This window comes from Panthera leo, chromosome D4 (assembly GCF_018350215.1).
Source record: "Panthera leo isolate Ple1 chromosome D4, P.leo_Ple1_pat1.1, whole genome shotgun sequence".
Taxonomy (NCBI): Eukaryota; Metazoa; Chordata; class Mammalia; order Carnivora; family Felidae; genus Panthera; species Panthera leo.
The window spans coordinates 86,600,455-86,624,685 of record NC_056691.1 but is presented as its reverse complement, the minus strand read 5'-3'; the positions used below and the strand labels follow the sequence as shown (position 1 = coordinate 86,624,685).

The 24,231-nt window shown below is 50.1% G+C and overlaps 2 protein-coding genes across 2 annotated transcripts; one reads left to right on the top strand and one right to left on the bottom strand.

Moving 5' to 3' along the window:
• Positions 1–2,348: 2,348 nt before the first annotated feature.
• On the bottom strand, positions 2,349–12,012 carry COQ4 (coenzyme Q4). Its single transcript, XM_042913119.1, has 8 exons — positions 11,932–12,012; positions 11,562–11,694; positions 11,334–11,465; positions 9,817–9,913; positions 9,195–9,297; positions 3,754–3,883; positions 3,152–3,245; positions 2,349–2,615 (listed from the first exon to the last, which is right to left on the bottom strand). Exons 2-8 carry the CDS (start codon positions 11,629–11,631, stop codon positions 2,444–2,446), a joined length of 798 nt encoding a protein of 265 aa, XP_042769053.1. The 5' UTR covers positions 11,632–11,694; positions 11,932–12,012; the 3' UTR covers positions 2,349–2,443.
• On the top strand, positions 11,958–23,600 carry TRUB2 (TruB pseudouridine synthase family member 2). Its single transcript, XM_042913118.1, is given in 9 exon segments — positions 11,958–12,164; positions 12,769–12,900; positions 14,590–14,664; positions 15,799–15,860; positions 17,481–17,562; positions 21,180–21,252; positions 21,790–21,926; positions 22,951–23,192; positions 23,194–23,600. Coding segments are annotated over 9 exon segments (1,002 nt in total). The 5' UTR covers positions 11,958–12,049; the 3' UTR covers positions 23,278–23,600.
• Positions 23,601–24,231: the final 631 nt, after the last annotated feature.

The following is a 24,231-nucleotide window of genomic DNA, read 5'->3' as shown; positions in this document are numbered from 1 at the left end:
AACAAAAACAAAAAACCCACATGTTAAAAAATGACATCTTTTCAGAGTGGTTAAGTGCTGGGAAGAAAAGGTGACATAGTGTGGCAAGGGGGAAGGAACCTCTTTAAATGGGTGGTCAGGGAAGGCCTCTCTGAAGAGGTGACATTTGAGCACAAATGTGAATGACAAGTAGTTGGCCATGTAATGACTAGGGGACAGGATGCTATTCCCAAAGGTAGGAAGAAGGGGTGACTGGGTGGCTCAGTCGGTTAGGTGTCCGACTTCGGCTCAGGTCGTGATCGCATGGTTCCTGAGTTTGAGCCCCACGTCGGGCTGTCAGCACACAGCCCGTTTCAGATTCTGTGTCCTCCCCACCCCCCCGCCCCTCCCCTGCTACCACTGTCTCTCAAAATAAATAAACTTAAAAAAACAAAACAAACAACAACAAAGAGAAGGCCAACATAGTTTATTGAGATGAAGAGTGGAAGTTTCTAGGTAGAAGTTGGCAGAGCCTTACGGGCTGTGGTAAGAACTCAGTAAGTGGTAGCTGTTGCCAGTGTATAACTTATTTCCAATCGTGAGTTGGTGCCACCCTAAGATCTGGAGACCAGACTTCATTCCCAGCTAATTGTGACAGCCAGTGCCCATCTCTTGAATGCTGTAAAGGCCCAGGGCCATTCAGGCACCAGGTGGCTGGAGCAGGTGAACTCCCCAGCTGGGCAGAGAAGGCCATCTGCGAGTCAGGCCTTTCTCCCCCTAACTTGGCACTGTTGACTTTTACTGACCTGGGGGCAAGGGGTGCCTGGACCCTGGAAAGCCATGGAAACATGCTGGGTCTGGAAAGATGGCCTACGCTGCAAAGAAGGATTAGATATAGAAAGCTCACCCTAATCCTCTCCTTTCTCCAGAAATTCAAAGAGCTCAGGACAAGGCTTCGCTCTTGGAAAAGGCCACTGTTCCGAGGTAGGCCTCCAGCCTCCCAGCTCTATCTATCTGGACTGGGACTCAGTCGGCACAAGGAAGGGTGAGGCGCTGGTGTGGCAATGTGGGGCCGGTTTTGGAGAGGCCCGTGGTTCCAGACCCAGCTCTGCTACTGCCTCATTAGTAAAATGCAAGCAATAGTATGGCTTTTGTCTTTGGGTTGTTGGGAGGCATTAGTGCAATAATGCATCTCAGTTGCTAACGCACAGAGTACAGCTGTAAATAAACTGTAACCCTTGGGGCGCCTGGGTGGCTCAGTCGGTTAAGCAGCCGACTTCAGCTCAGGTCACGATCTCACGGTCTGTGAGGGCTGTGAGTTCGAGCCCCGCGTTGGACTCTGTGCTGACCGCTCAGAGCCTGGAGCCTGTTTCAGATTCTGTGTCTCCCTCTCTCTGACCCTCCCTGTTCATGCTCTGTCTCTCTGTGTCTCAAAAATAAATAAATGTTAAAAAAAAAAAAATTAAAAAAAAAAAAAACTGTAACCCTTATTACCTAGGGAAACTGAGGCATAGGAAACCCAACCAAGGAGGACACGTGGCCTGTGTTCTAGTTATTTCGGGCAATTCCTTGCCCATCTCTGGGCCTTGGTTGTCCTGTCCACACAAAGGGGAGCTGGCTCCCCAAAACTCTCAGTGTTTCTCGTTCTAAAACCCAAGACAGGGTCACTCACTCTTCCGGTGATTCTTTCAACCTGCCTGTCCCCAACTCCTTGGCCCTGACCCAGGGAAAATGTCTGGGTGCCATTCCAAAATGAATCAGCAGCCTCAGAGCTGCCTCCTCACCTGTGATCACAATGAGGATAATTGCCTTCTGTCCCCGGGGCCCTTTCTCTGAAGCCCTCTTCTGAGTGTCACCTCACGAAATCCCCACAGTGACCCTAGGAAGTGGGTGCTGTTTTCATTCCCCTTTTACTGATGATGAAATGGGCTGACAGGGGGGCCAAGTTCCTCTGCCGGAAAATGATGGAGGAATTGGGAATTTGAGTCCCAGTCTGTCTGACTTTAGACCAAAGGAAACAGGACAAGTAGCTGAAGTTCAGGCTGGAGGGAATGTCTGCCCTTGGTGCTCAAAGGCCCAAGGCTGCTAGAGGAAGAGGTAGATAGTTGGCCTGATGGCAGGCTTTATTCAGACAGCAGACTCACCTGCTCCTTTTCAGGCCTTTGTACCTGGGTATAGCCCTCACTGCTGGAGGAAATCCAGCCTGGCCCTCAAAAAACCCTGGATGGCAAAGAGCAGTCCAGAACAGGGGCAGTGGAACTGAGACATCCCGCCCCCACCAGCCTGGATGACTGATTCCCACTCACACATGGTTCTCTTTGGGCAACTCCTGGCTCCCTCCTGGGTGGCCCTCAAGCCACTCAGCAGTGGTTGTAACAAATTATGACAAATGATGTCCAAGGGTCAGTGTTCAAAGAAAAGGAACAAAGGTATGGCAAAAGAGTCTTCTGCCCCCAGGGGTTGAGGGTGGGCAGTACCTCAGGGCCTAGGCCAGGGCCCTGACAAGCATCGGGGGGTCTGTGATGCCCAGCTCCTCCCGTAGAGCCCTCAGGGGCTGCTCCCAGCGCCGCTCGTAGTACAGGTTGAAGACACATGGGGCTCTGCGCCCATTCTGAACTGCCCACGGGATCAACTCCGAAACCAGCACCTGCAGGCCCCTGTGGGGCAGCAGAGGAAAAAGAAGACATAAGATCCCCAGGGCCAGGCACACTATGTGCCCAGAAGCTGATGCACATTTTCTCAGTTAATCCTCACAAACACCTTGAAAAGAAGGTAGTTATTATTTTCATTAGCAGATGAGGAAACAGGAACTCAGTGAGGCAAAATCTTGTGCCCAAGGCTACATATTTTGAGTATGCTGAAGCCCAGATTTAAATCAGGGGCTACTTAACTCCGGAAACTAACCCTGGATTTGCCACTCCTTCCCACCAGCCCCACCCTCGCAAGTCCATTGCTCTGACCCAACACTGAGGCCTGGCCCCAAAGCCCCTAGAGAGTCCTGTGAAACATCCAAACTTCATTCGTTGCCTTGGAGACCCTATCCCAGACCGGTTTCACCTTTTTGCCCCATTCCTTCTACCCTGGCTTCCTAGAGAACCCTGGGGCTGTCCAGGAAAGTGATATGCTTGTCCCATTTCCTGGAGCCGTGGCTCCTCTGAGTTCTCCCCCAACCCCTTGCCACTTGAGAACTTACTGGGTATGGAGTCGGATCGGTCCAAAGAGAGCACCCAGGATGCACATGGGCAGGCCGGTCTGGACAGCCTCAAACCACTTCACCACGATCTCCCCTGGGGGGCAGGGCGAGGGATGGGGTGGGAGGTGAGAAGGGCCCAGGAGGAGAGGCCATGGTGCTCGTGGCGGAGCAAAGCCCTGGCTCCTCTTTAATCTCTACCAGGTTAGCTGTGCCCAGTCCTGGTTCCCACTGGGCTTTGGAGCACTTGGCTTGGGTGCAGGAAAGGGCCTGGGGAAGAGCAGAAGAAGATAAGGGCTGGAAAGGAAGCTTGGGGTCAGTGTGCAGAGGACTCTAAAAGCCGGGGTGAGAAGTCCAGGGTGGTTCCTCCAGGCCTCAGGGAGTTGCAGAGGGTTTCAGAGCAGGGAGCCCGGGTCAGCTTAGGAATCGTACAGGCAGTGGTTCAGACACACACCCAAGATGTTCAGAAAGCAGGAAAACGAGGCACTGAGCTGGCTAACTGGTGGGTGACAGACCCAGGTGGCCAGGCTGGCTGGAACCTCCCACCTCACTCCACCCCACCCCACCCATCGCCACTCTCAAGGCAACTGGGGGGGAGCACTCACCCAGCATGTTGGTGGGCATCCCCAGCAGGGTGTGGAGCATGTCGTGTACCTCCCGGTACCGTTGGATCACATATGCTAGTTCCTCATCGTCCACGAATCTGGTGGGTGCTCGGGTGTCTGGGGAGACCCTCTGACAACAATGAGCCTCCCCTGTATCTCTTCCCAACTGTCCCCAAGGCCTAACTGGCCAACCTCTCTTTGACTGTGAACCACTCCCACCAAATTCATACCCACCAAAAATCTCTGAGGACTGTTTCTTTTCTTCAAAAAAAAAAAAAAAAAAAAAAAATTTTTTTTTTTAAACGTTTATTTACTTTTGAGAGTGCGAGCCAGGAAGGGACAGGGAGAGAGAGGGAGACAGAGAATCTAAAAGAGGCTCCAGGCTCTGAGCTGTCAGCATAGGGGCTCGAACTCATGAACTGTGAGATCATGACCTGAGCCGAAGTTAGATGCTTAACCGACTGAGCCACCCAGGCGCTCCCTCTGAGGACAGTTTCTGTCCATACCTGCCAACAGGGGAGTCTTGCAGGCAGGGGATATAGTGCCACTGACACCCCCATGGCCTACCCCAACTCACACAGAATGTCTCAGCCTGTTGGAATTTATGGCAAAGAAGCTCCATGGGGTAGGAGGAAGTGGTAGTTGTTTAAGCGGATAGAGTTCCAGGTAAAAGTCCTGGAGGTTGGCTTCACAACAACGCGAATATATTTAACACTACTAACTCTCCACTTAGAAATGGTTAAGATGACAACTTTTTTTTTTTTTTTTTAATGTTTTATTTTTGAGACACAGAGAAACAGAGCATGAACGGGGGAGGGTCAGAGAGAGAGGGAGACACAGAATCCGAAGCAGGCTCCAGGCTCTGAGCTGTCAGCACAGAGACCGACACGGGGCTCAAACTCACAGACCGTGATATCATGACCTGAGCTGAACTTGGAAGCTCAACTAACTGAGCCACCCAGGCGCCTGTTTTTTTTTTTTGTTTTGTTTTTTTTAAGTAAACTCTACCCCCAACATGGGGCCCGAACTCCTGACCCTGAGATCAAGAATCACATGTTCTGACTGAGCCAGCCAGGCTCCCCTGAGATAGCAACTCTCATGTTAGTTCACCTTATGTTAGGTTTAAACCACAATTAGAATAAAATAGGAAAAGAAGAAGCTTCCAAGACCCCTGATCCTTTTTTTAAAAAAAAGGTTTTATTTTTTCAAGTAATCTCTGTACCCAACACGGGGCTTGAATTTACAACCCTGAGATCAAGAGTTGCACACTCTGCTGACTGAACCAGCCAGGTGTCCTGGCCCTGATCCTTCACATAAGCTGCTCCCAGCCTAGGGTACTCTCCCCCGAAACCCTCAGTTTCACCTTGACAATTTCTATCTGTCCTTTATGACTTGCCTTACGTGTTCCTGCTGCAGGGAGGCTGTCTATGACCTTTGACCGATCAGGTCCATGTTATGGTCTCTTGCAGCATCCTGTATCTTGTATTGTGACGTAGTGAGTCTGCCCTTCTTCTAGACCTGGACTTTCCAGTACAGCAGCCACTTACCACATGTGGCCACCAAGCCTTGAAATGTGCCGTAGTGTGTATAAAATACACACTGAGTTTTGAAGACTTGGCATGAAGAGAGCAATGTAAAATCTCAGTAATTTAGAAATACCGATTACATGCTGAAATGATAATACTTTGGGTCCATTAGGTTAAACATACAGTAATATGCTATTAAAGTTAATTCCACTTGTTTCTTTCTGCTTTTACTGAAGTGGCTAACAGCAAGTTTTAAAGCCTCCTACTGGGGGCGCCTGGGTGGCTCAGTCAGTTGGGCGTCCGACTTCAGCTCAGGTCACGATCTCGCGTCCGTGGGTTTGAGCCCCGCGTCGGGCTCTGGGCTGATGGCTCAGAGCCTGGAGCCTGCTTCCGATTCTGTGTCTCCCTCTCTCTCTGCCCCTCCCCCATTCATGCTCTGTCTCTCTCTGTCTCAAAAATAAATAAACATAAAAAAATAAAAATAAATTAAGCCTCCTATTGGCTTGCGGTCTCTGTCTGTGAACGGTGAGGCAGCAGCCTTTCGGCTGCAGAGGGGCTACCAGCTGATTTGCTCACTGTTGTATCGCCAGGGCCTGGGTGAATAAACGTCTCACGAATGAATACGTGAGTAAAAGGCCAGCTCCCGGCAATTTTCTGACCCCAGGAAGGGATGACAACTGTCCTCTTCTTACCCACCCACCTCCTCAGTCCTCAGCAGCACCCATGCAGAACGGGAACAGTGTGGTGTTCCTGTCCTCAAAGCATGGTGTCAGCCTGTCCAGGGGCCAAAGGATTTGATGTCTTCGTTGCTTTTGGGGTTGCTGGCTGAGTGGCCTTGGTCCGCATCTGTGACCTCATTGGGTCCCGGGTCCTAATCTCTTCTTCTTTTAAAAAAAAAAAAAATTTTTTTTTTTAATGTTTATTCATTTTTGAGAGACAGAGCTGAAGCAGGGGTAGGGCAGAGAGAGAGGGAGACACAGAATCCAAAGCAGGCTCCAGGCTCTGAGCTGTCAGCACAGCCCTGACACGGGGCTTGAACTCACGAACCATGAGATCACGGCCTGAGCCGAAGTCAGCCGCTTAACTGACTGAACCACCCAGGTGCCCCACTTCTTCTTCTTTTTTTTAACGTTTTACTTATTTTTTAGAGTGCAAGAGGAGGAGGGGCAGAGAGAGGGACAGGATCCGAAGCGGGCTCTGCGCTGACAGCAGTGAGCCCAGTGTGGGGCCTGAACTCACAAGCTGCAAGATCATGACCTGAGCTGAAGTTGGATACTTAACCAACTGAGCCACCCAGGTCCCCCTCCTAATTTCTTCTACATGCCGTGTGAAGCTGAAGGCGATCACGGTGACAACAACTATATTTATCAAGTATCTACTATGTGTCAGCACTGTATGAAGTCCTTTACATATATCATCACACTGCACCCTCATGATCATCTGGTGGTAGATATTATGAGCCTCAGAGACAGATAAGAAAAGGGCTCAGAGAAGTTAAGTAACTTCCTGAAGATTACACAGCTAATCAAGTGGCTGGAACAAAGTCTGTTGGATTCCAAAGCCAGTAGCCTTAACATCCATTATTTATAAACCATGTTGAGTGCCCTGGCAGCTAGACATTAGGTTCCCTTACCTTAGATAAGTGATATGAGGTTCAGAGAGGTCAAATGATTTGCTCAGGGCCATAAAGCTGGGAAGAGAGGTATGATCCTAACTTAGGCTACTCTTAACTCCAGAGCCCATGCTCAAATCTTGACACCACAAGATGACCAAACCCTCTACCAATGTCAGCCTCAGGGAGGGTGGCCTCACCTTGAACTTTGATATAAATCTCTGCTGGGACAAAGGTATTCCTTCTCATTCCGTGGGCTGCTGGTGTCAGTGCTCTACAAGTGTCACAATCTCTAGGGCTGTTATCACAACTAGGGCTGAGACTGGGCAAGGTGCCCAGGGAGGCCCTGGCAGTCCCATCCCCTCCACAGCAACAAGATGAAAGGCAGTCCCTCCCTGGGTGGCACTTGGGGAAGGCTACCCTGGTGGGTTTCCCACTGATGAAAGAACTTGCTTCCTGGTGAAATCTGAGCAGATGGTAGAAAATGGGGCAGGGGCAAGTGTCAGGAGAGTATAGGGAGCAGATTATTTTCTCAGGGACAACGATCTTCTAGAGTAGTAGGTTCTCAACTGCCCACCAGGGGATATTTGCAACGTCTGGAGACATTGGTGGTTGTCATAACTTAATGGGGTGCTACTGCCATCTACGCGTAGAGGCCAGGGAGGCTGTTAAACATCCTCGAATGCACAGGGCAGCCCCTACAAAGCATTAAGTGGGCCCAAAAGTCCGTAGTGCCAAGGTTCAGAAGCCTAGTTCTAGAGCAACCTGGAGGGCCCTTTGACAGAGGTGCTTTGATGGGATGTGTGTATTTTGGGAGGGAGGGGTTGAGACAGGGAAGGTGGCCCAGCTATATCCTAAGGCCCTTTTATAAATCAGGCCATGGGGCACCTAGGTGGCTCAGTTGGTTGAGCATTAGTCTCTTGGTTTTGGCTCAGGTTGTGATCTCACGGTTTGTGGGATCGAGCCCCACATTGGGATTCTCTCTCTCCCTCTCTCTCCACCCCTCCCCCACTCTCTCTCGTGCTCTCAAGATAAACATTAAAAAAAAAAATAACAAATCAGGTCATGTTACTACCCTAGTTGAAACCCTCCATGTCTTCCCATTGCTCCCGCTATAAAATACAGACTTCTTCCCATGGCTGGCAGGGTCTGACCTGTCACCCACTGGCTGCCCCCCTGACTCCTATGTGGCCGCCTTGGTCAGTTTTCCTGTTCTGAAATACACAGGGCCTTGCACTTGCCAGGCCCTCTGCTCCTCCTCCTCTTCCGAGTCTCCTCAGAGGGGCCTCCTGTGACCTCCCCATCAGACATGGGCCTCCGACCCCGCCTCGTCGTCCTCCATCATGCTGACTGTTGTTCTCACCATCTGCGAGAATGGAAGCTCCACAACAGCAGGCTCTTTGCCAGTTTCGCTCTCTGTGTCTCAACTACTGAGAACAGTATTGGACATTCTAAGTAGTCAATAACTATTTGACCTGAATTTTTACACAAATTTTTTTCTCTTATTGCTTTACTGTTTTCTTCTCCAAACCAGAATATTAGTATCTCAAGAGCAGGACTTTGTTTAGTTCACCATTATATCTCCAGCACCCGTAACCATGGATGGCACAGGGCAGATTCTGAACAAATGAGTGAGTTCCTCAGTAGCTGGGACTCTCCCCACTAGCTCCTTTCCTCCTTGCCTGGGGCAGAGAGTGTCACAACTTGTCATACCCTATCTCTAGAACTGGGGGGACATAGTACAGCAGTTGAGAGCATGATCTGGGAATGCCTGGATGGTTCAGTTGGTAGAGCATGTGACTTTTGATCTCAGGGTTGTGAGTTTGAGCCCCACAATGGGTGTAGAGATTACTTAAAATGTTAAAAAAAAAAAAAAAAAAAGGTGTGATCTAAGTATGAATACTGCCTCCATTTATACTGGCTGTATGAAATCATCAAGTTGCTTAAGTGCTCTGAGTCTCAGTTTCTTCATCTATTAAAGGGGATAATAATAGGACATACCTGACAAGGCTGCTGGGAGGGTTCAGCAAGACCAGGTATGAGCCTGGCACCTGACATTCAATAAGAGAGTTTGGTTTTGTTTTGTTTTAGTAAGACACTACTAAATACTGGCCAGTATTATCCCTTGGAGTTCCTGGCCCATTTGCCTGTCCCATAGAAAATGACAAAGCCTTGGCACAAGGGACAAAAAGCACACCTGCCTGTGGTGGCCACTCAGGACTCCTTCTTCCTCAGGATGTCACTCCCATGCCCTTCTCTGCCCTTCCTGGTGACTGTCAAATGCACAGAAGCTGGAAACTCACATTCACATCTAGGAAACGGAGATACTCTTGGCCAAGTGAGCCCTCAGGCAGACTACGGAGCTTGTCCAGGTCAAGGGTGGACAGTAAGATCCGCGGACGCTCGCTGCAAGGCAGAAGGCAGGACTTAGGTATTAGAAGCGCATCAGCAAAGGCAGGTGAGAGATCCAGTTAGAGCAAGGGTGTGAGAAGTGAAAGGGCAGAGAGCAATAATGGGGCCACAAATCCTACTGCAGGACGACGGCAGGTGCCGAGGAGATTATGACAAGCTAAGGCCACAGTCTCTGCTTATAGGGGCACAATCTCGGGGGCATGTCTCAGATGTAATCAGGGTACTCACAAAGGGCACTGCAGGGCTGGGGGGTTATAGCTAGCCTGTTAGGAGAGCTTAGGGAAGGCAGAGGGCTCTGTGGCTGGAACTGGGCTGAGGCCACTACACTGCACTACCCACGGGTCATCACAGTGTTATGTGAATGGCGCCCATGGAGTTGGGCAGTGCCCAGCCTGGGCAGACATCCATGGCCAGTGCATCAAGAAGAGCTCCCCAGAGGAACACAATGTGACCTCAGAGAGATCAGGATCCCCAGAGAATTTCCTCAATCCCCCAAGCAGAGTTGGGACCTACCGTAGGATCTGGGCACCCTCTGGATCCCTCTTCATTTGGTCCCTGAGGACCTTCAGGGCATGAAGTCCTGTGGTCTCCCCTAGAACCGCGACCATGTCTAAAAGAAAAGAAATGGGGACAAATGTAGGACATGATCTTAGGTAAGTTACCAGACCTGATCTGAGCCTGTCTCCTACAGGATAAACTGAAATACAATCTATCTCTTAGGTACAAGGATTTGTTAAATATTTAGCAAATCTCCTTGCACACAGTAAGTGCAAAATACATGTACCTATAATTATTACCATTGTTACTAATCTAATGGGTTGAGAAGGCTCTGGTTAGCACAGTGCTCTAAAGAGTTTACAAATCACTTTTACACCCATTATTACAACAGAATACCATGCCTCCATTGATAGGTGCAAGCTTTGGCATCAGAGTGCTAGGTTTGGGTTCAGCTGCAATCTCACTATTTAGGTTAACTTGTGCAAACTGCTTCCAAGCCTCAGGGTCCTAATTTATGAAATGTGGAAAATACCTTTCTCATAGGGTTAATGTGAAAAATCAAGAACACCGTGTACATAGAACACTTACTGCAGTGAACGACCAGAATAAAAGCTCGGTGAGCAGTTAGCATCATCATTTAAAAAAAAAATTTTTTTTCATGTTTAGTTTTGACAGAGAGAGAGAGAGAGAGACAGACAGAGCATGAGGGGGGAGGGGCAGAGAGAGGGAGACACAGAATCTGAAGCAGGCTCCAGGCTCTGAGCCATCAGTACAGAGCCCGATGTGGGGCTCAAACTCACGGACCGTGAGATCACCACCTGAGCCGAAGTCAGACACTCAACCGACTGAGCCACCCAGGTGCCCCAGCATTATCATTTTTATTAGTAGGAGTAATAGTACTTTCCAGAATACTTAGAATCCTGAGAGGGAGGATAAATGTACTGTAGAACCCCAATATGTTTAAATCCAGCAAACACTGGGCATTTGTTATGTCAAGGCACAATCTAAAATACTGCTGAGGGGTGCCTGGGTGGCTCAGCCCGTTGAGGTATGATTCTTGATCTCTGGGTCGTGAGTTCGAGTCCCATGTTAGGCATACAGATGACTTAAAAAATGCTGCTGATACAGTGGAATAGGGCAGTCATGGTCTCTGACCTCATAAAGTTTAATTTTTAGTGGGCTGTTACAATTTGACGCATGTTATTATAACAAACAAATCATCTATTTAGTGGAGAGGTTCTCATTGTGGCTGGATAACTGAATCTTCCGGGAAGTAGTTTATTTAAAAACGCAGGCCCTTCTCTCCCCTCCCTTCCCTTCCCTTCCCTTCCCCAGGCTTGGCCGGTCCAGACTGAGGTCAGGGTGGGACCCGGGCATCTGCATTTTTGTGAGCCTTGCGGGTGATGATGGGGTGCAGCCAGGTTTGGGTACCCCGGCCTAGTTTATTCTCCAGTTACCCCCTAGGAGACGGGTAGAGAGAGGTCAGCACCTGCCCAGGCTTCCCAGGCAAGGGCGTGCGCGGGCAGCCTTACCGTGGCGGTACGGGTTGTAGAGGGCCATTCCAGCCGAGCCCGCGGCCAGCAGAACCTTCTGCAGCGGGGAGGTGGGGATGTGCTCAGGGTAGAGCTGGCCGGCGCCATGGCGCGCGCCTCGGAGCAGCACGTCTACAGGCATTAAAAAAAAAAAAAAAAAAAAAGAAAAAAGCGCCGCGGTCAGAGGAGCCGGGCGCCCCAGGCCTCCCTCTCGCCTCTGCCACTTACCTACAGCCGGCCCCCGGTGCCCGGGGGGCGGGCGGAGAGGGCGCAGGGCAGCTCGCAGCAGGGTCGCCATGGCAGCGGGCACCCGCGAGCAGGGCCGGGTGGAAGCCGCACGCCTTTCCGGGCGCGGAGCGCTCTGAAGGGCGTTTGGAGGGGAAAAATCGTAGTACGGCCAGCAAAGGGTCCTATCGCTAAGTATCCGAAGAAAACCCAGACGGCCTGTCCGCTACCTACGTCCACCAAAGCAAAACTCTCCCCATGTCGCCTCACTCCCAGAAAGCTTTCCCACGTGAGCCCCGCTGGCATGGACTTCAGCGCCGGGCCCTACTTCCCTCCCCACTGCGCGTTTTCCCCGAGGCCAATAAGAAAGAACCTCTTCCGGCTGCGAAACATGGCGGCGCCCAGGGTCAGGACATATTTGGGAACGGGACAGTACGGCACTTCCGTTGGGGTCCCGCTAGTCCACTAACCCGCGCCGTGGGCCTAGGGGAATGGGGTCCCGCCGCCTGGCGCTGGCGCGGCTGCATGGGCTCTTCGCGGTCTACAAGCCCCCGGGGCTGAAATGGAAGCACCTGCGGGACACCGTGGAGCTGCAGCTTCTGAAGGGTGAGTGCCTCGAACCGGACCCACAACCCCGCTCCGGTTCTCCCGGGAATCCATCTCCGCTTCTCATCCTTCAGGCAAAATAAAGTCATGTGACCCAGTTCCCCGGGCAGATCGCTTTCCAGATCGCTGGTTCTGTACACTCCCTTACTCCTCGCTTTCCCCCCGCGTTCAGATGGGTAAACAGACTCAGTGTTGTCCGTTGTCATAAGTAGTAGAATCAGAATTTGAACCAGTCTGTTTCTTTCTCTTTTTTTTTTTTTTTTGCCTTTTCTCCTTATGTTTATATTTTTAAGTTGTTTTTATTTTAATTCCAGTATAGTTAACATACAGTATTAAATTGGTTTCAGGTGTACAATATAGTGATTTGACAATATAGTGATTTAACAATTTTATGCATTACTCAGTGCTCATCATGATAAGTGTACTCTTTATTTCCCAGTACCTATTTCATCCGTTCCCCACCCACCTTCCCAAGTCTGTGTCTTAACTGCTGCTATTTGCTACATCGTGGGCTTTCTCTTCTACAGCTCCATTCTTCCCTGTTCCACCTTCCCCACGTGTTCAGACAGAACTGACCGGATATCCTTTACCTTTGTGTACTCAGGTGTCAATGCTGGGAAGCCTCCTGCCCCTGAACAGCGTGTTCGGTTCCTGCTGGGCCCCATGGAAGGCAGTGAAGAGAAGGCGCTTACCCTCACAGCCACCAGTGTGCCTTCTCTCACCAACCATCCGCTGGGTAAGGCACCTTCAGGCCAGGGCCTGGCTGTCACTCCCCAGGTAATCTCTGCCCAGAGTCCGTGTCCCAGTCAGTGCTTAGATTCCTGTCCCGGATCCTTGAAGGGCCACAGCAGGGATGACGTATTTGACCAGGGATTGGCCAGTTTTCCTGAAAAGAGCCAGAGAGTAAATATTTTAGGCTTTGCGGGCCCAACTCTGCCATTGTAGTGCAAAAGAACCTATAGATGGGACGCCCAGGTGGCTCAGTCCGTTGAGCATCAGTCAGACTTCGGCTCAGGTCATGATCTCCTGTTCATGGGTTCAAGTCCTGCATCAGGCTCTGTGCTAACAGTTCAGAGCCTTGAGCCTGCTTTAGATTCTGTCTCCCTCTCTCTCTGCCCCTCCCCTGTTTGTGCTCTGTCTCTCTCTCTCTCTCAAAAAATAAAATAAAACGTAAAAAAAAAAAAAAAAGAACCTGTAGGCAGTGTGCAAAGCAATGAGCCTGGCTGTGTTCCAATGCAACTTTATTTGTGAAAAGTGACATTTGAGTTTCATATAATTTTCCTATGTCACAAAATATTATTCTTTTGATTTTTTTGAACCATTTAAAAAAGAAAAAAGAAATTTAACTCATGGGCCATTAAAAAAACAAGTTTGGGGATATAGCCTGTAGACTGTAGTTTGCTGACCCCTTTTAATTATTCTGTAATTATTCTGGGACTCCAGACGGCAATTGACACCCTCAGGTAGAAGTCCTAAGGAGGGAGTTTCGGACTCTTGGGAAAGAGTGACTTTTTTAGTCAACAGAGCTGCCCAAGAATGGAACGGGTTTTATAATGAGCTCTCTGTCACTAGATGAGATTAGAAAGATTGAGGGGCTTGTCCAGAAACCATTAAAATCCCTTTGACAGTGATATTTAGTGACTCTAAAGTGTAACAAGTATGATGTACTGAGGATCCTCTCTGTACTAGATACTGTGTTAAGCTTTTACCAAATACCATCTCATAGAATCTTCACCAGAATCCTATGAGGTGGGTCCTGTTCTCATTTTTCAAATTGAGGAAACTGAGGCTCAGTGTTGACATTAAGTAACATAGCCTAAAATCAGTAGGCACTTAACCATCCTGTATCCTTCCCTTAGACACCTCTTGATCTATAGAAGGGTATATGCTTCTGACTCATTTTCTGTGTACGGTCTTTTTTTTTTTTTTTTCTTTTTCTTCAACAGCATTATCGAGATAGAATTGATATACAAAAACCCACATATTTTAATGTATGTATTTTTGATGAGTCGTTCATTCTTTCACTAGGTATTTCCTGAGCACCTAGGTTCTCTGGGGGTAGAATTAGGAACCCACGCCCTGCCTTCAGGAACTTACCATGTCCATTTTCTCCCTGGGGTGGCCAGGAGTCTCCTTCTGCAGCAGCTGAGTAGGAAACTCGAGGCCCAGTGTTATGCCCAGTCTACGCAAAGCCTCTTACTGGGGGAGCGATGAGAGACAGAGTAACAAGCCCTTTTTCTGGGCCCAGGGGACTGAAGAAGTGGTTCTAGGCCCCAGAATCCATGGTAGGGAAGCCCGAGAGTCCACCCCCATCCTGGTTTGGGCTCCATGAAGCTACATTCTAGGAATGAGGTCACCATGCAGGCCAAAGTCATCCTGGAAGCTGGATTCATTGAGGAAAGGGACCTTGTTTGTTTCTTTCCAGTCTGTGGACCAGCATTCACCAGCTTGAAGGTTGGCGTGGGACACCGGCTGGATGCCCAGTCGTCTGGGGTGCTTGGTAAGTGATGTGGTGAGCCTAGGGGTGCAGTGATGTGGTGAGCCTGCGGGAGAACTGGGGAGCTGCCAGGAACCCGGCTTACTTCCAGCCTGACAACCATTTCTCACCATTGCCCTCCTCCCCTGATTCCTGCCCCAAGTCTGATCAGCTGCTGGAAGGGCCGGTGGGGGGTGGGGGGGAGGGGATGTCACAATTGCCCACCTTTATCAAGTGATTCCTGTATGTGACATGTGGTACAAAGCCCTTTGTGCACATATATTCCTGACTACAACCTTATTAGGTAGATATTTTATGATTTTATGAAGAAAAGAAGGCTCCAGGAACTTAGGTGACTTGGTCTGGGTCACGTGGCTAGTGAATGCCCCTCGTCCAGGGAGGGAAAATGGTCATCACTTGTGGGGGGTAGCCAAGCGCGTGACTGGCCCCATTGGCCAGGGTCTGAATGTCGCTGGAGCTGGACACACAAAGGCCTGAGTCATGAGCCATCTGTGCCCCCGGGGTCAGGCGGTGGCCACATCCTCCATGCACGATAGTCACAGTCCCCTTGTCTAACTTCCTGGGGCACAGGCAGGCAGACATGATCTCATGCTCCCTCTCCAGGAGTGAATGGAGGGTCATTCTCTCCTTCAGCCAGAGGGAGAAACAGCCAGAAAAAGGCAGGGAGTGGTCACAGTGGCCCTTTATTGGACCCTTCCTTGGTGCTGATTTCTTCCTGTGCATTGCCTCAACCTTCACAACACCCGCAGGGATCAGATGGCATTTTTATCCCCAGTTTGCTGATGGGGAGCTTGAGGCCCAAGTAGGTTAAAGGACATGCTTAGAGCCATCCCACATTTGAGTGCAGGTCTGTGTGACTGGGCCAGTGGTCTCTTGCTTTTGAGCACATCAGAATCCCCTGGCGAGCTTACTAAGGATCCTAGGCCCCTCCCCTCCAGCAGTCAGAGTCAGTATGTATGGGTGGGCCCTGAAATCTGCATTTTCATATCTATGCAGAAGAGCTTACTTGTGCTGTCCTTGCCCCCCTCTGCTGGCTTTAGTAGCATTGAAGGTGGGAGTATTCTGGTGGTGGCTGTAAGGGTTGGGGGTCCCAGGGAAGGGGGAGTCAGGTGTGAGATCAGCCTTGCTGTCTTTCAGTGCTTGGCGTGGGACACGGACGCAGCCTCCTCACCGACATGTACAATGCTCACCTCACCAAGGTATGGGGGTGCTGGGGACAACTCATTTAGCCCCTGGTCCTTTCCCTGGGAGTCACTGGTGGGACTCTGAAGCCGAGAGGATTCTGTGGGGGAACGGGCCCGGCCATCAGCAGGCATTGTTTTATGGCCGTGTGCTGGGGGATAAGGATAACACAGCAACGGCTGTAGGCATTACTGCGTGCGGGCTGCTCTGTGCCGAGCGCTGCACGTGGACCCCTGTGGACTCCCTTGTGGATGCCTCACAACTTCCCCAAAAAGTGGGATCTAGTGTTAACCCACCTTACAGATGAGAGAACTGAGGCGTTGAGAGGGGATGTCACTTGCCCAGGGTCGTGCAGCCTGTAAGGAACAGAGCTGGGATTTGAACCTGGATCTGTCTGACACCAGAGCCCGATCATGACACCACTCCGTTCCGTCCTCAAGACTGAGAAGTGGATGTCGCCGCCTAGACCTCAAGGAGTTTGTGTCTGGACTGGGGCCGTGGAGCCTGGCACCATGAATGGGGACAGAGGTGCCGTGTCAGAGAGCCTACATTTTTAGTGGTTAAGAGCAGTTTTTGGAGCCAAATGGCTTCAGTTCAAAACTAGCTTCAAGGTGTCTGGTTAAGCGTCCAACTCTTGATTTCGGCTCAGGTCATGATCTCATGGTTTGTGAGTTGGAGCCCCGTGTCAGTCTCTGTGCCGACAGCCCAGAGTCTGTTTGGGATTCTCTCTCTCCCTCTCTCTGTGTCCTTCCCCTGCTCCTACTCTCTCTGTCTCAAAAATAAATAAACATTAAAAAACAAAACACAGGGGTACCTGGGTGGCTCAGTCAGTTAAGCGTCTGGCTTCGGCTCAGGTCATGATCTCACGGTTCATGAGTTCGAGCCCTGCATCGGGCTCTGTGCTGATAGCTCAGAGCCTGGAGCCTGTTTCAGATTCTGTGTCTCCCTCTCTCTGTGTCCCTCCCCAGCTTGTACTCTGTCTTTCTCTCTCTCTCTCTCTCTCAAAAATAAATAAAAACATTAACAAAACAAAAAACACATAAAAAACAGCTTCTACTCCTCTGCCAGCTCTGGGTCCTTGGGTGGATTGCTTAATATCTGTGTAGCCCCCCTTCCTCAAGTCTATAATGGGAGAGATAATAGTACCTCCTCCATAGGGTTACTCTGAAGTTTAAATTAGTAACTGCGTGCAATGTACTTAGCACAGGCACTTAGCACAGTCAATAAATTATTGTCACTGTTGCCATCATCTCTGTGACAGAGGCAGCTGCACAGATTGTATTTGGAGGGGGAGGGAGAAGCCAGCAGGGTGCACTGGGAAGGGCCCAGCATGATAAGTTGTTAGGTTTGTCTGGAGAGGAGAGTTATGCAGGCATGAGGTGGTCATAGTAGGGTTGTCATTGTCCTTTGCAGTCAGGTGATTGCTGTCATAGAAAAGTCTGGTGCCCTTCCCGACAGGGGCAGTGAGGTGGCTGGGGGTCTCTGAGTGCTTGCGCTCCCTGAGGGGAGACCTGAGGAACCCCCCCACCTGTGGCCTGTCTAGCAGGTTGGGGGTTTGAGCTGTCGGCTCACTTCCTTCCTCAGTGCTGAGGGAGAGCAGGGACACTGACCATTTCTTCCCCTCCCTGTCCCTGCAGGATTACACGGTGCGTGGCCTCCTGGGCAAAGCCACAGATGACTTCTGTGAAGATGGGCGGCTGGTGGAGAAGTCAACATATGGTGAGAGCCTGCAGGAGCCCAGGGCAGAGGGAGGAGCAGCTGTGGCTGCCTTTGCATTTGCTGTCCCTTGGTTCCTACGCCCCCCCCCCCCCACTCCCCGTGCAGGCCATTCAGCCTCCCTCGGTGACTCCCAACACACTAAGTTCAGTCTGGCTGTTAGAGGGCCTTGGGCACATGATTCTGTCTTCCATAAACAAATGCCATGTGTTCCCCCTTTGCTTCCCCACCTGGCATAAATGTCACCTCCCCAGGGAAGCTCCTCTAACCCCCAGATGAACGAGGTGGACTCTCAGAACAATAATCGACTAATGATTCATGATTATTTAATATCTGCCTTCCCATTACACTGTCACCCGTGAGAACAGGGACTGTGTCATTCCACTCCTGTGGTTACACAGCGCAGAGCCTGGGACGTGGGAGGTGCTTATTGGTTGGATGGATGGATGGTTGGAGGGTTGGCTGCTTGGATGGGGGCTGATGGATGGCTGGATGGCTCATTCTTTCCTTCTTACTCTCCCCTGTGTTCTGACATTTTCCATAGATGTAATTCATTTCTTATTTAATGGATGTTTTTTGAGCACCAGCCACGTGCTAGGTACTGGGGGTGGGGAGAGGATGTATGATGAGTCAGATGGGGTCCCCAATCTCAGTGAACTCACAGTCCAGCAGGGAGAGCAAACACACCACCACATCACCTGGAGAGGATTAGAAACATGTGGCAAAGTAACACGATTATGTCTGTACATGTGAGTGTATCAGCATACAAACCACATCTAAAGATAACTAGCAAGTTGACACTTCTGGGAGAGAGGAAGGCAGAATTTGGAGGAGAGGGGAGGTGTTTGTTAATGCTAATCTAAATTTCTGTTTTTCGTTTTTGACGTGTATTTATTTTTGAGAGAGAGAGAGTATGCATAAGTGGGGGAGGGGCAGAAAGGGGGGAGAGGACAGAGGATCCGAAGCAGGCTCTGTGCTGACAGAGAGCCTGATGTGGGGCTTGGACTTGTGAACCATGAGATCATGCCCTGAGCCACCCAGGTGCCCCCTAATCTAAATTTCTTAAAGAAGAAGGGCACCTGGGTGGTCAGTTGGTTAAGCGTCCAACTTTGGTCATGATCTCGTGTCGTGGTTCATGAGATTGAGCCTTGCGTCGGGTTCTGCACTGATGGTGCAGAGCCTGCTTGGGACTCTCTACCCCTGCATGTTCGTGCATGTGTACGTGCTCTCTCTCTCTCTCTCTCTCACTCTCTCAAAAAATAAATAAACTTAAAAAATTATTGTAAATTTCTTCTTTTTTTTTAAATTTACATCCAGATTAGCATATAGTGCAACAATGATTTCAGGAATAGATTCCGTAGTGCCCCTTACCCATTTAGCCCATCCCCCCTCCCACAACCCCTCCCATCACCGTCAGTTTGTTCTCCATATTTATGAGTCTCTTCTGCTTTGTCCCCCTCCCTGTTTTTATATCCTTTTTGCTTCCCTTCCCTTATGTTCATCTGTTTTGTCTCTTAAAGTCCTTGTATGGGTGAAGTCATATGATGTTGTCTTTCTCTGACTGACTTCACTTAGCATAATACTCTCCAGTTCCATCCACGCAGTTGCAAATGGCAAGATTTCATTCTTTTTGATGGCCGAGTAATACTCCATTGTCTATATAGACCACATCTTCTTTATCCATTCATCCATCGATGGACGTTGGGCTCTTTCCATACTTTGGCTGCTGTTGATAGTGCTGCTGTAAGCATTGGGGTGCATGTGTCCCTTCGAAACAGCACACCTGTATCCCTTGGATAAATGCCTAGTAGTGCAATTGCTGGGTCGTAGGGTAGTTCTGTTTTTAGTTTTTTAAGGAACCTCCATACTGTTTTCCAGAGTGGCTGCACCAGCTTGCATTCCCAATTTATTGTAAATTTCTTAATGATTTAAAAGTTTTTTATAACATTTATTCATTTTTGAGAGACAAAGACAGAGCACGAGTGGGGGAAGGGCAGAAAGGGAGGGAAACACCACAGAATCTGAAGCAGGCTCCAGACTCAGCTGTCAGCACAGAGCCCGACTAGTGGCTTGAATTCACAAACCGTGAAATCACGACCTAAGCCGAAGTTGGATGCTTAACTGACTGACACACCCAGGCGCCCTTTTTTTCTTTTCTTTCTTTCTTTTTTTTTTAAAGTGCCCCACTCTTGATTTCAGCTCAGGTCATGATCCCAGCATCATGGGATTGAGCCCTGTGTCAGGCTCTGTGCTGAGTGTAGAGCCTGCCTGCTAGAGATTCTCTCTCTCTCTCTCTCTCTCTGTCTCTCCCTCTCCCTCTCCCTCTCCCTCTCCCTCTCCCTCTCCCCCTCCCTCTCCCTCCACCCACTTGTGCTGTCTCTCTCTCAAAATGAAAAAAAAAAAAAAAGTTAAAAACAGAGCAAATTAATGCTGGGAAAGAGACCCAGGTGCAGAGTGGCAGGAGCCAGGAGAAAGAAATGACAGGCTCCAGGGGCGCCTGAGTGGCTCAGTCGGTTAAGTGTCCTACTTCGGCTCAGGTCATGATCTCACAGTTCGTGAGTTCGAGTCCCGCATCGGGCTTTGTGCTGACAGCTTAGAGCCTGGAGCCTGCTTCAAATTCTATGTCTCTCTCTCTCTCTCTGCTCCTCCCCCACTCATGCTCTGTCTCTCCTTCAAAAAGAAAAAAGTGACAGGCTCCAGGAAGTCTTCCTGGAGGAGGCTACATTTGAGCCTCCTCAATGAGGGGGAAGGAAGCAGTGGTGGGTGCATTTCAGGTAAGGCAACAGGGTGAATAAAGCCAGACAGAAGGAATAAGAGGCTTAGTCCCTTCCAAGCTGGCAAGCCTTTGGTTACCACACCTGTGCCCAGAGCTCTGGCCTTTGGAGTCAGAAGTTGGCACCTGCCCAGCTGGGTCCCAGGATCAGCCTTCTAGCCGTTCATGAGCGTCCCCAGGCTTGGCAGCTGCCTGCCCTTGTCACTCAGTGGGTCCAGCAGGCAGAGCCCCTCCCTCTTCTTGCCATCTGTTTCTGCATTGAGACAGATGGCGGTCTCCCTCGCAGGGTCCCTGGCACAAGCAACCCTAGATTGGGGTTCAGGGGACCTGGCTTAGAATATTGGATAAATCTCATTTCCAGAAGAAACTTTTTTTTAATGTTTATTTATTTTTGAGAGAGAGAGAGAGACAGAGACAGAGACAGAGCACGAGCAAGGAAGGCACAGAGAGATAGGGAGACACAGAATCCAAATCAGGCTCCAGGCTCTGAGCTGTGAGCATAGAGCCCAGTGCGGGCTCGAACTTGTGAACCATGAAATCATGACCTGAGCTGAAGTTGGATGCTTAACTGACTGAGCCACCCAGGCGCACCCAGAAGAAACTTGGAGTGTATGAGCCCCTTGAAAATGTCCTCACAATGCTGAGTTCAGATATAACTTTGTAAGAAGAGAGTTCTGGGCTTTCACAAGATTCTCAAAGGACTCTCAATCCTCTAGATGGGAACTCTGGGACAGAGGGTACTCTGGGACACCCTCCAGTTTCCAAGGACAGGGCTGGTTTGGGGGGAGGGAGTTCACCTGTCCTCAGCGGGCACCTGTGTGCTGACCATCCCCCCTGGCTTTTCCAGACCACGTGACCAGAGAGAAACTGGACCGGATCCTGGCCCTGATCCAAGGTTCCCATCAGAAGGCCCTGGTGATGTAAGTGGAGCCCAACCCACACTTTCCTGAAAGGGGCCCTTGAGGAGGTGCTGGAAGAGCAAGAAATGCCCACTGGGCTCCCTGTGGGCTCCGCCCACCCTGGGGCAGATTCCATGCATCTCTTTGGAGCCCGAAAGCAGACTTGAAGCAGCCCTTCCTTCCACAGCACGCAGAAGTGTTTCTTTGTGCCAGGCCAGCCCCTGGGGAGACCAAGGGGGAACAAGAGACCCCGGCTGGCCTCAGTGGGAATATATGATTTAGTGGAGAAGGAAGCCAGGAACCCACATGATATGATGTAGAGCCAGGGGGTGGGAGCAGGCAGCATGTGCATGACTGGAAGCTGGGGGGGGTGTGCAGAGGAGGGCAGAGCCTGTATCTAAAGATTGGAGGGGACAGAGAAAAAGGTGGCTGGAAGGGCAGGGAAGATGGAAAGAGAATGAAGAGCTTCAGGAAAGCTCTTTCGTGAGACGGGGCAGGGCCAGGGGCAAACAGTCTGCCCAGCTCCCCACTCCACGCCAGTCCCCTTCTCATCCCCAGGTACTCCAACCTCGACCTGCAGACCCAGGAGGCCTACGACATGGCCGTGAGAGGCTTGATCCGGCCCATGAACAAGTCCCCGATGCTGATAACGGGCATTCGATGCCTCCACTTTGCGCCCCCGGAGTTCCTCTTAGGTAGGCTCCCCCAGGAAGTTGGAGCAGTGAGATGGGGTTCGTGGGTTTACAGAGGCTGGCACGTGACAGCCCCAGTCTCTGCTGGCTAAGGCGCCAGGACCAGCGTCCTTCTCCGCACGGGGCTGGACCTGACCAGTCACACGGCACACGGATCGAATGTTGTCCTATCCGCTGCCAAGTCACCCTTTAGAGCCAGCCTTTAAGCGAGCAAGTTATACTCAGCAGCTCATCCCCGGATCTTTGCAGCGTTTCAGGTTTCAGTAAGCCATCAGACGGCACCCTCACCTCCCCAGTCCTGCCCACCTCCTTCTCTCTGTCTTACTAACCAGGGCTCCTTTCCTTGAGTACCGATCAGGGCTCTCCCAGTGCTAAGCACCTTATGTAGATTATCTCTCAGACTCCTCACGACCACCCATTTTATAGATGAACATAGGAGTCTTAGAGCAGCATTTCTGGAACATTAACCTGCCCACAAATCACCTGGGGGTCTTTTTTTTTTTTTTAAGTTTATTGATTTATTTTGAGAGAGCGTGAGCCGGGGAGGGGGTAGAGAGCAGGGAGAGAGAATCTCAAGCAGGCTCCACGATCCGCTCAGCATGGAGCCCGATGTGGGGCTTCATCTCATTGGTGAGATCATGACCTGACCTGAGTCGAAATCAAGAAATCAAGAGTTCGGAGCTTAATTGACTGAACCACTCAGGTGCCCCCCCCCCCCCCTGCCCCTTTTTGAAGTTTATTCATTTAGAGAGAGAGAGAGCTCTGGTGGGGGTGGGGGGGGGCGTGTCTTCTTTAAAAGGCAACTTCTGACTCTGCAGGTTTGGGTGGGGCCTAAGATTCTGCAGGTCTAACAAGCTTTCAGGGCTGGCCCTTGGGCTACATTTGGAATGGCAGAGCCCTGGAGAACTAAGATACTTTGCTAGGGTTATCACCCAGCCAGGAGGTATCACAGGGAGTGGATCCAGATCAGCAGACACCAGAGGCTGTGCTCCCATCCGTGGGATCTGTTGTTATGTACCCCTGGCAGAGGTACAGTGCATGCACGAGACACAGAAGCAACTGCGAAAGTTGGTGCACGAGATCGGCCTGGAGCTGAAGACCACCGCTGTCTGCTCCCAAGTGCGGCGTACCCGTGACGGCTTCTTCACCCTGGACGACGCCCTCCTGAGGACCCAGTGGGACATACACAGCATCCAGAATGCCATCCAGGCCACAGCTCCCCGGGTGGCAGTGGAACTGGAGAAGAGCTTGAGGCCAGGCCTGGGCACCCCGGCAGCGCCCCAACCCTAGCTGGTCCTGGGACTCCAGGGGGCCGAGCTCTGCCTCAGGGCTGGAGAATGGTGCTGGGCATTGAAGGGCCAGGCCACTGGTGGGGCACCGGATGGAAAAGACAAGAGTTGTTCCTGAGCGGCCACTGATAACTGCAGAAAGCAAGGGTAGGGGGAAGCTTTTCTACATGTGACATAAAACTCCGAAGCTGTAAGAAAAAAGATCCACAGACTTGAAACAGTTGAAAAGGAAGAACTTCTTTGTGAAGGAAAAGGTGATAAACAAATGACAGACTGATAAAAATACTTGCAATATGTTTAAGAATGAATAGCCATAATGTATAAAGAGCTCTTATAAAAAAGAGACAAGAAAATTGGGCCAATGGCATGAATTGTGTGTGTGTGTGTGTGTGTGTGTGTGTGTGTGTGTGTGTGTGTGTGTATAATATATATATGTTCTATATACATATATTTTCTATATATATATATATATATATATATATATATGTATGTATATATGGAAAGAAATACAAGTGGCCAGTAAACCAGAAATGATGCTCAATCTCTCTAATGATGAAAGATTTACAGATGAAAATGATATGCCTTCTCCTTGCCTTTCAAAACAATAAAAAGAGAATATCCAGTATTGGTGATGTGAGAAAATGGGCAATCTGTGCTATTGGTAGGAATGCACGACTGTGTAACCTTTTAGGAATACTTGGTAGTATGTGTCAGCACTAAGAACACTCCTGCCCTGAGACTCAGTGGTTACAGTTTCAGGAATCTGTCTTCTTACTCTGATTCCAGAAAATTGTAGGTACATAGATGGTCATAGCTACATTGTAATAGTAGCAAATAGGAAATGTCACTATCCTCCATCAGTAAGGGACTGTATAAATAGACGAGGTGTATATAGGGTCCAGAGGTTCTCTATTCTAAGGGCGCCTGGCTGGCTCAGTCAGTAGAACAGGCAACTTTTTTTTTTTTTAATTTTTTTTTTAATGTTTATTTTTGAGAGAGAGAGAGACAGAGTGTGAGTG

Excerpts from the sequence above, each read along its gene's own strand:
- COQ4 (XM_042913119.1), bottom strand. The coding sequence starts at position 11,631 with ATGGCGACCCTGCTGCGAGCTGCCCTGCGCCCTCTCCGCCCGCCCCCC. Across the intron at positions 3,884-9,194 it reads TCCGTTTCCTAGATGTGAAT|AGGGTCTCCCCAGACACCCG; the intron begins GTGAGTTTCCAG and ends CATTGTTGTCAG. Across the intron at positions 3,246-3,753 it reads GATGCCCACCAACATGCTGG|GGGAGATCGTGGTGAAGTGG; the intron begins GTGAGTGCTCCC and ends CCTGCCCCCCAG.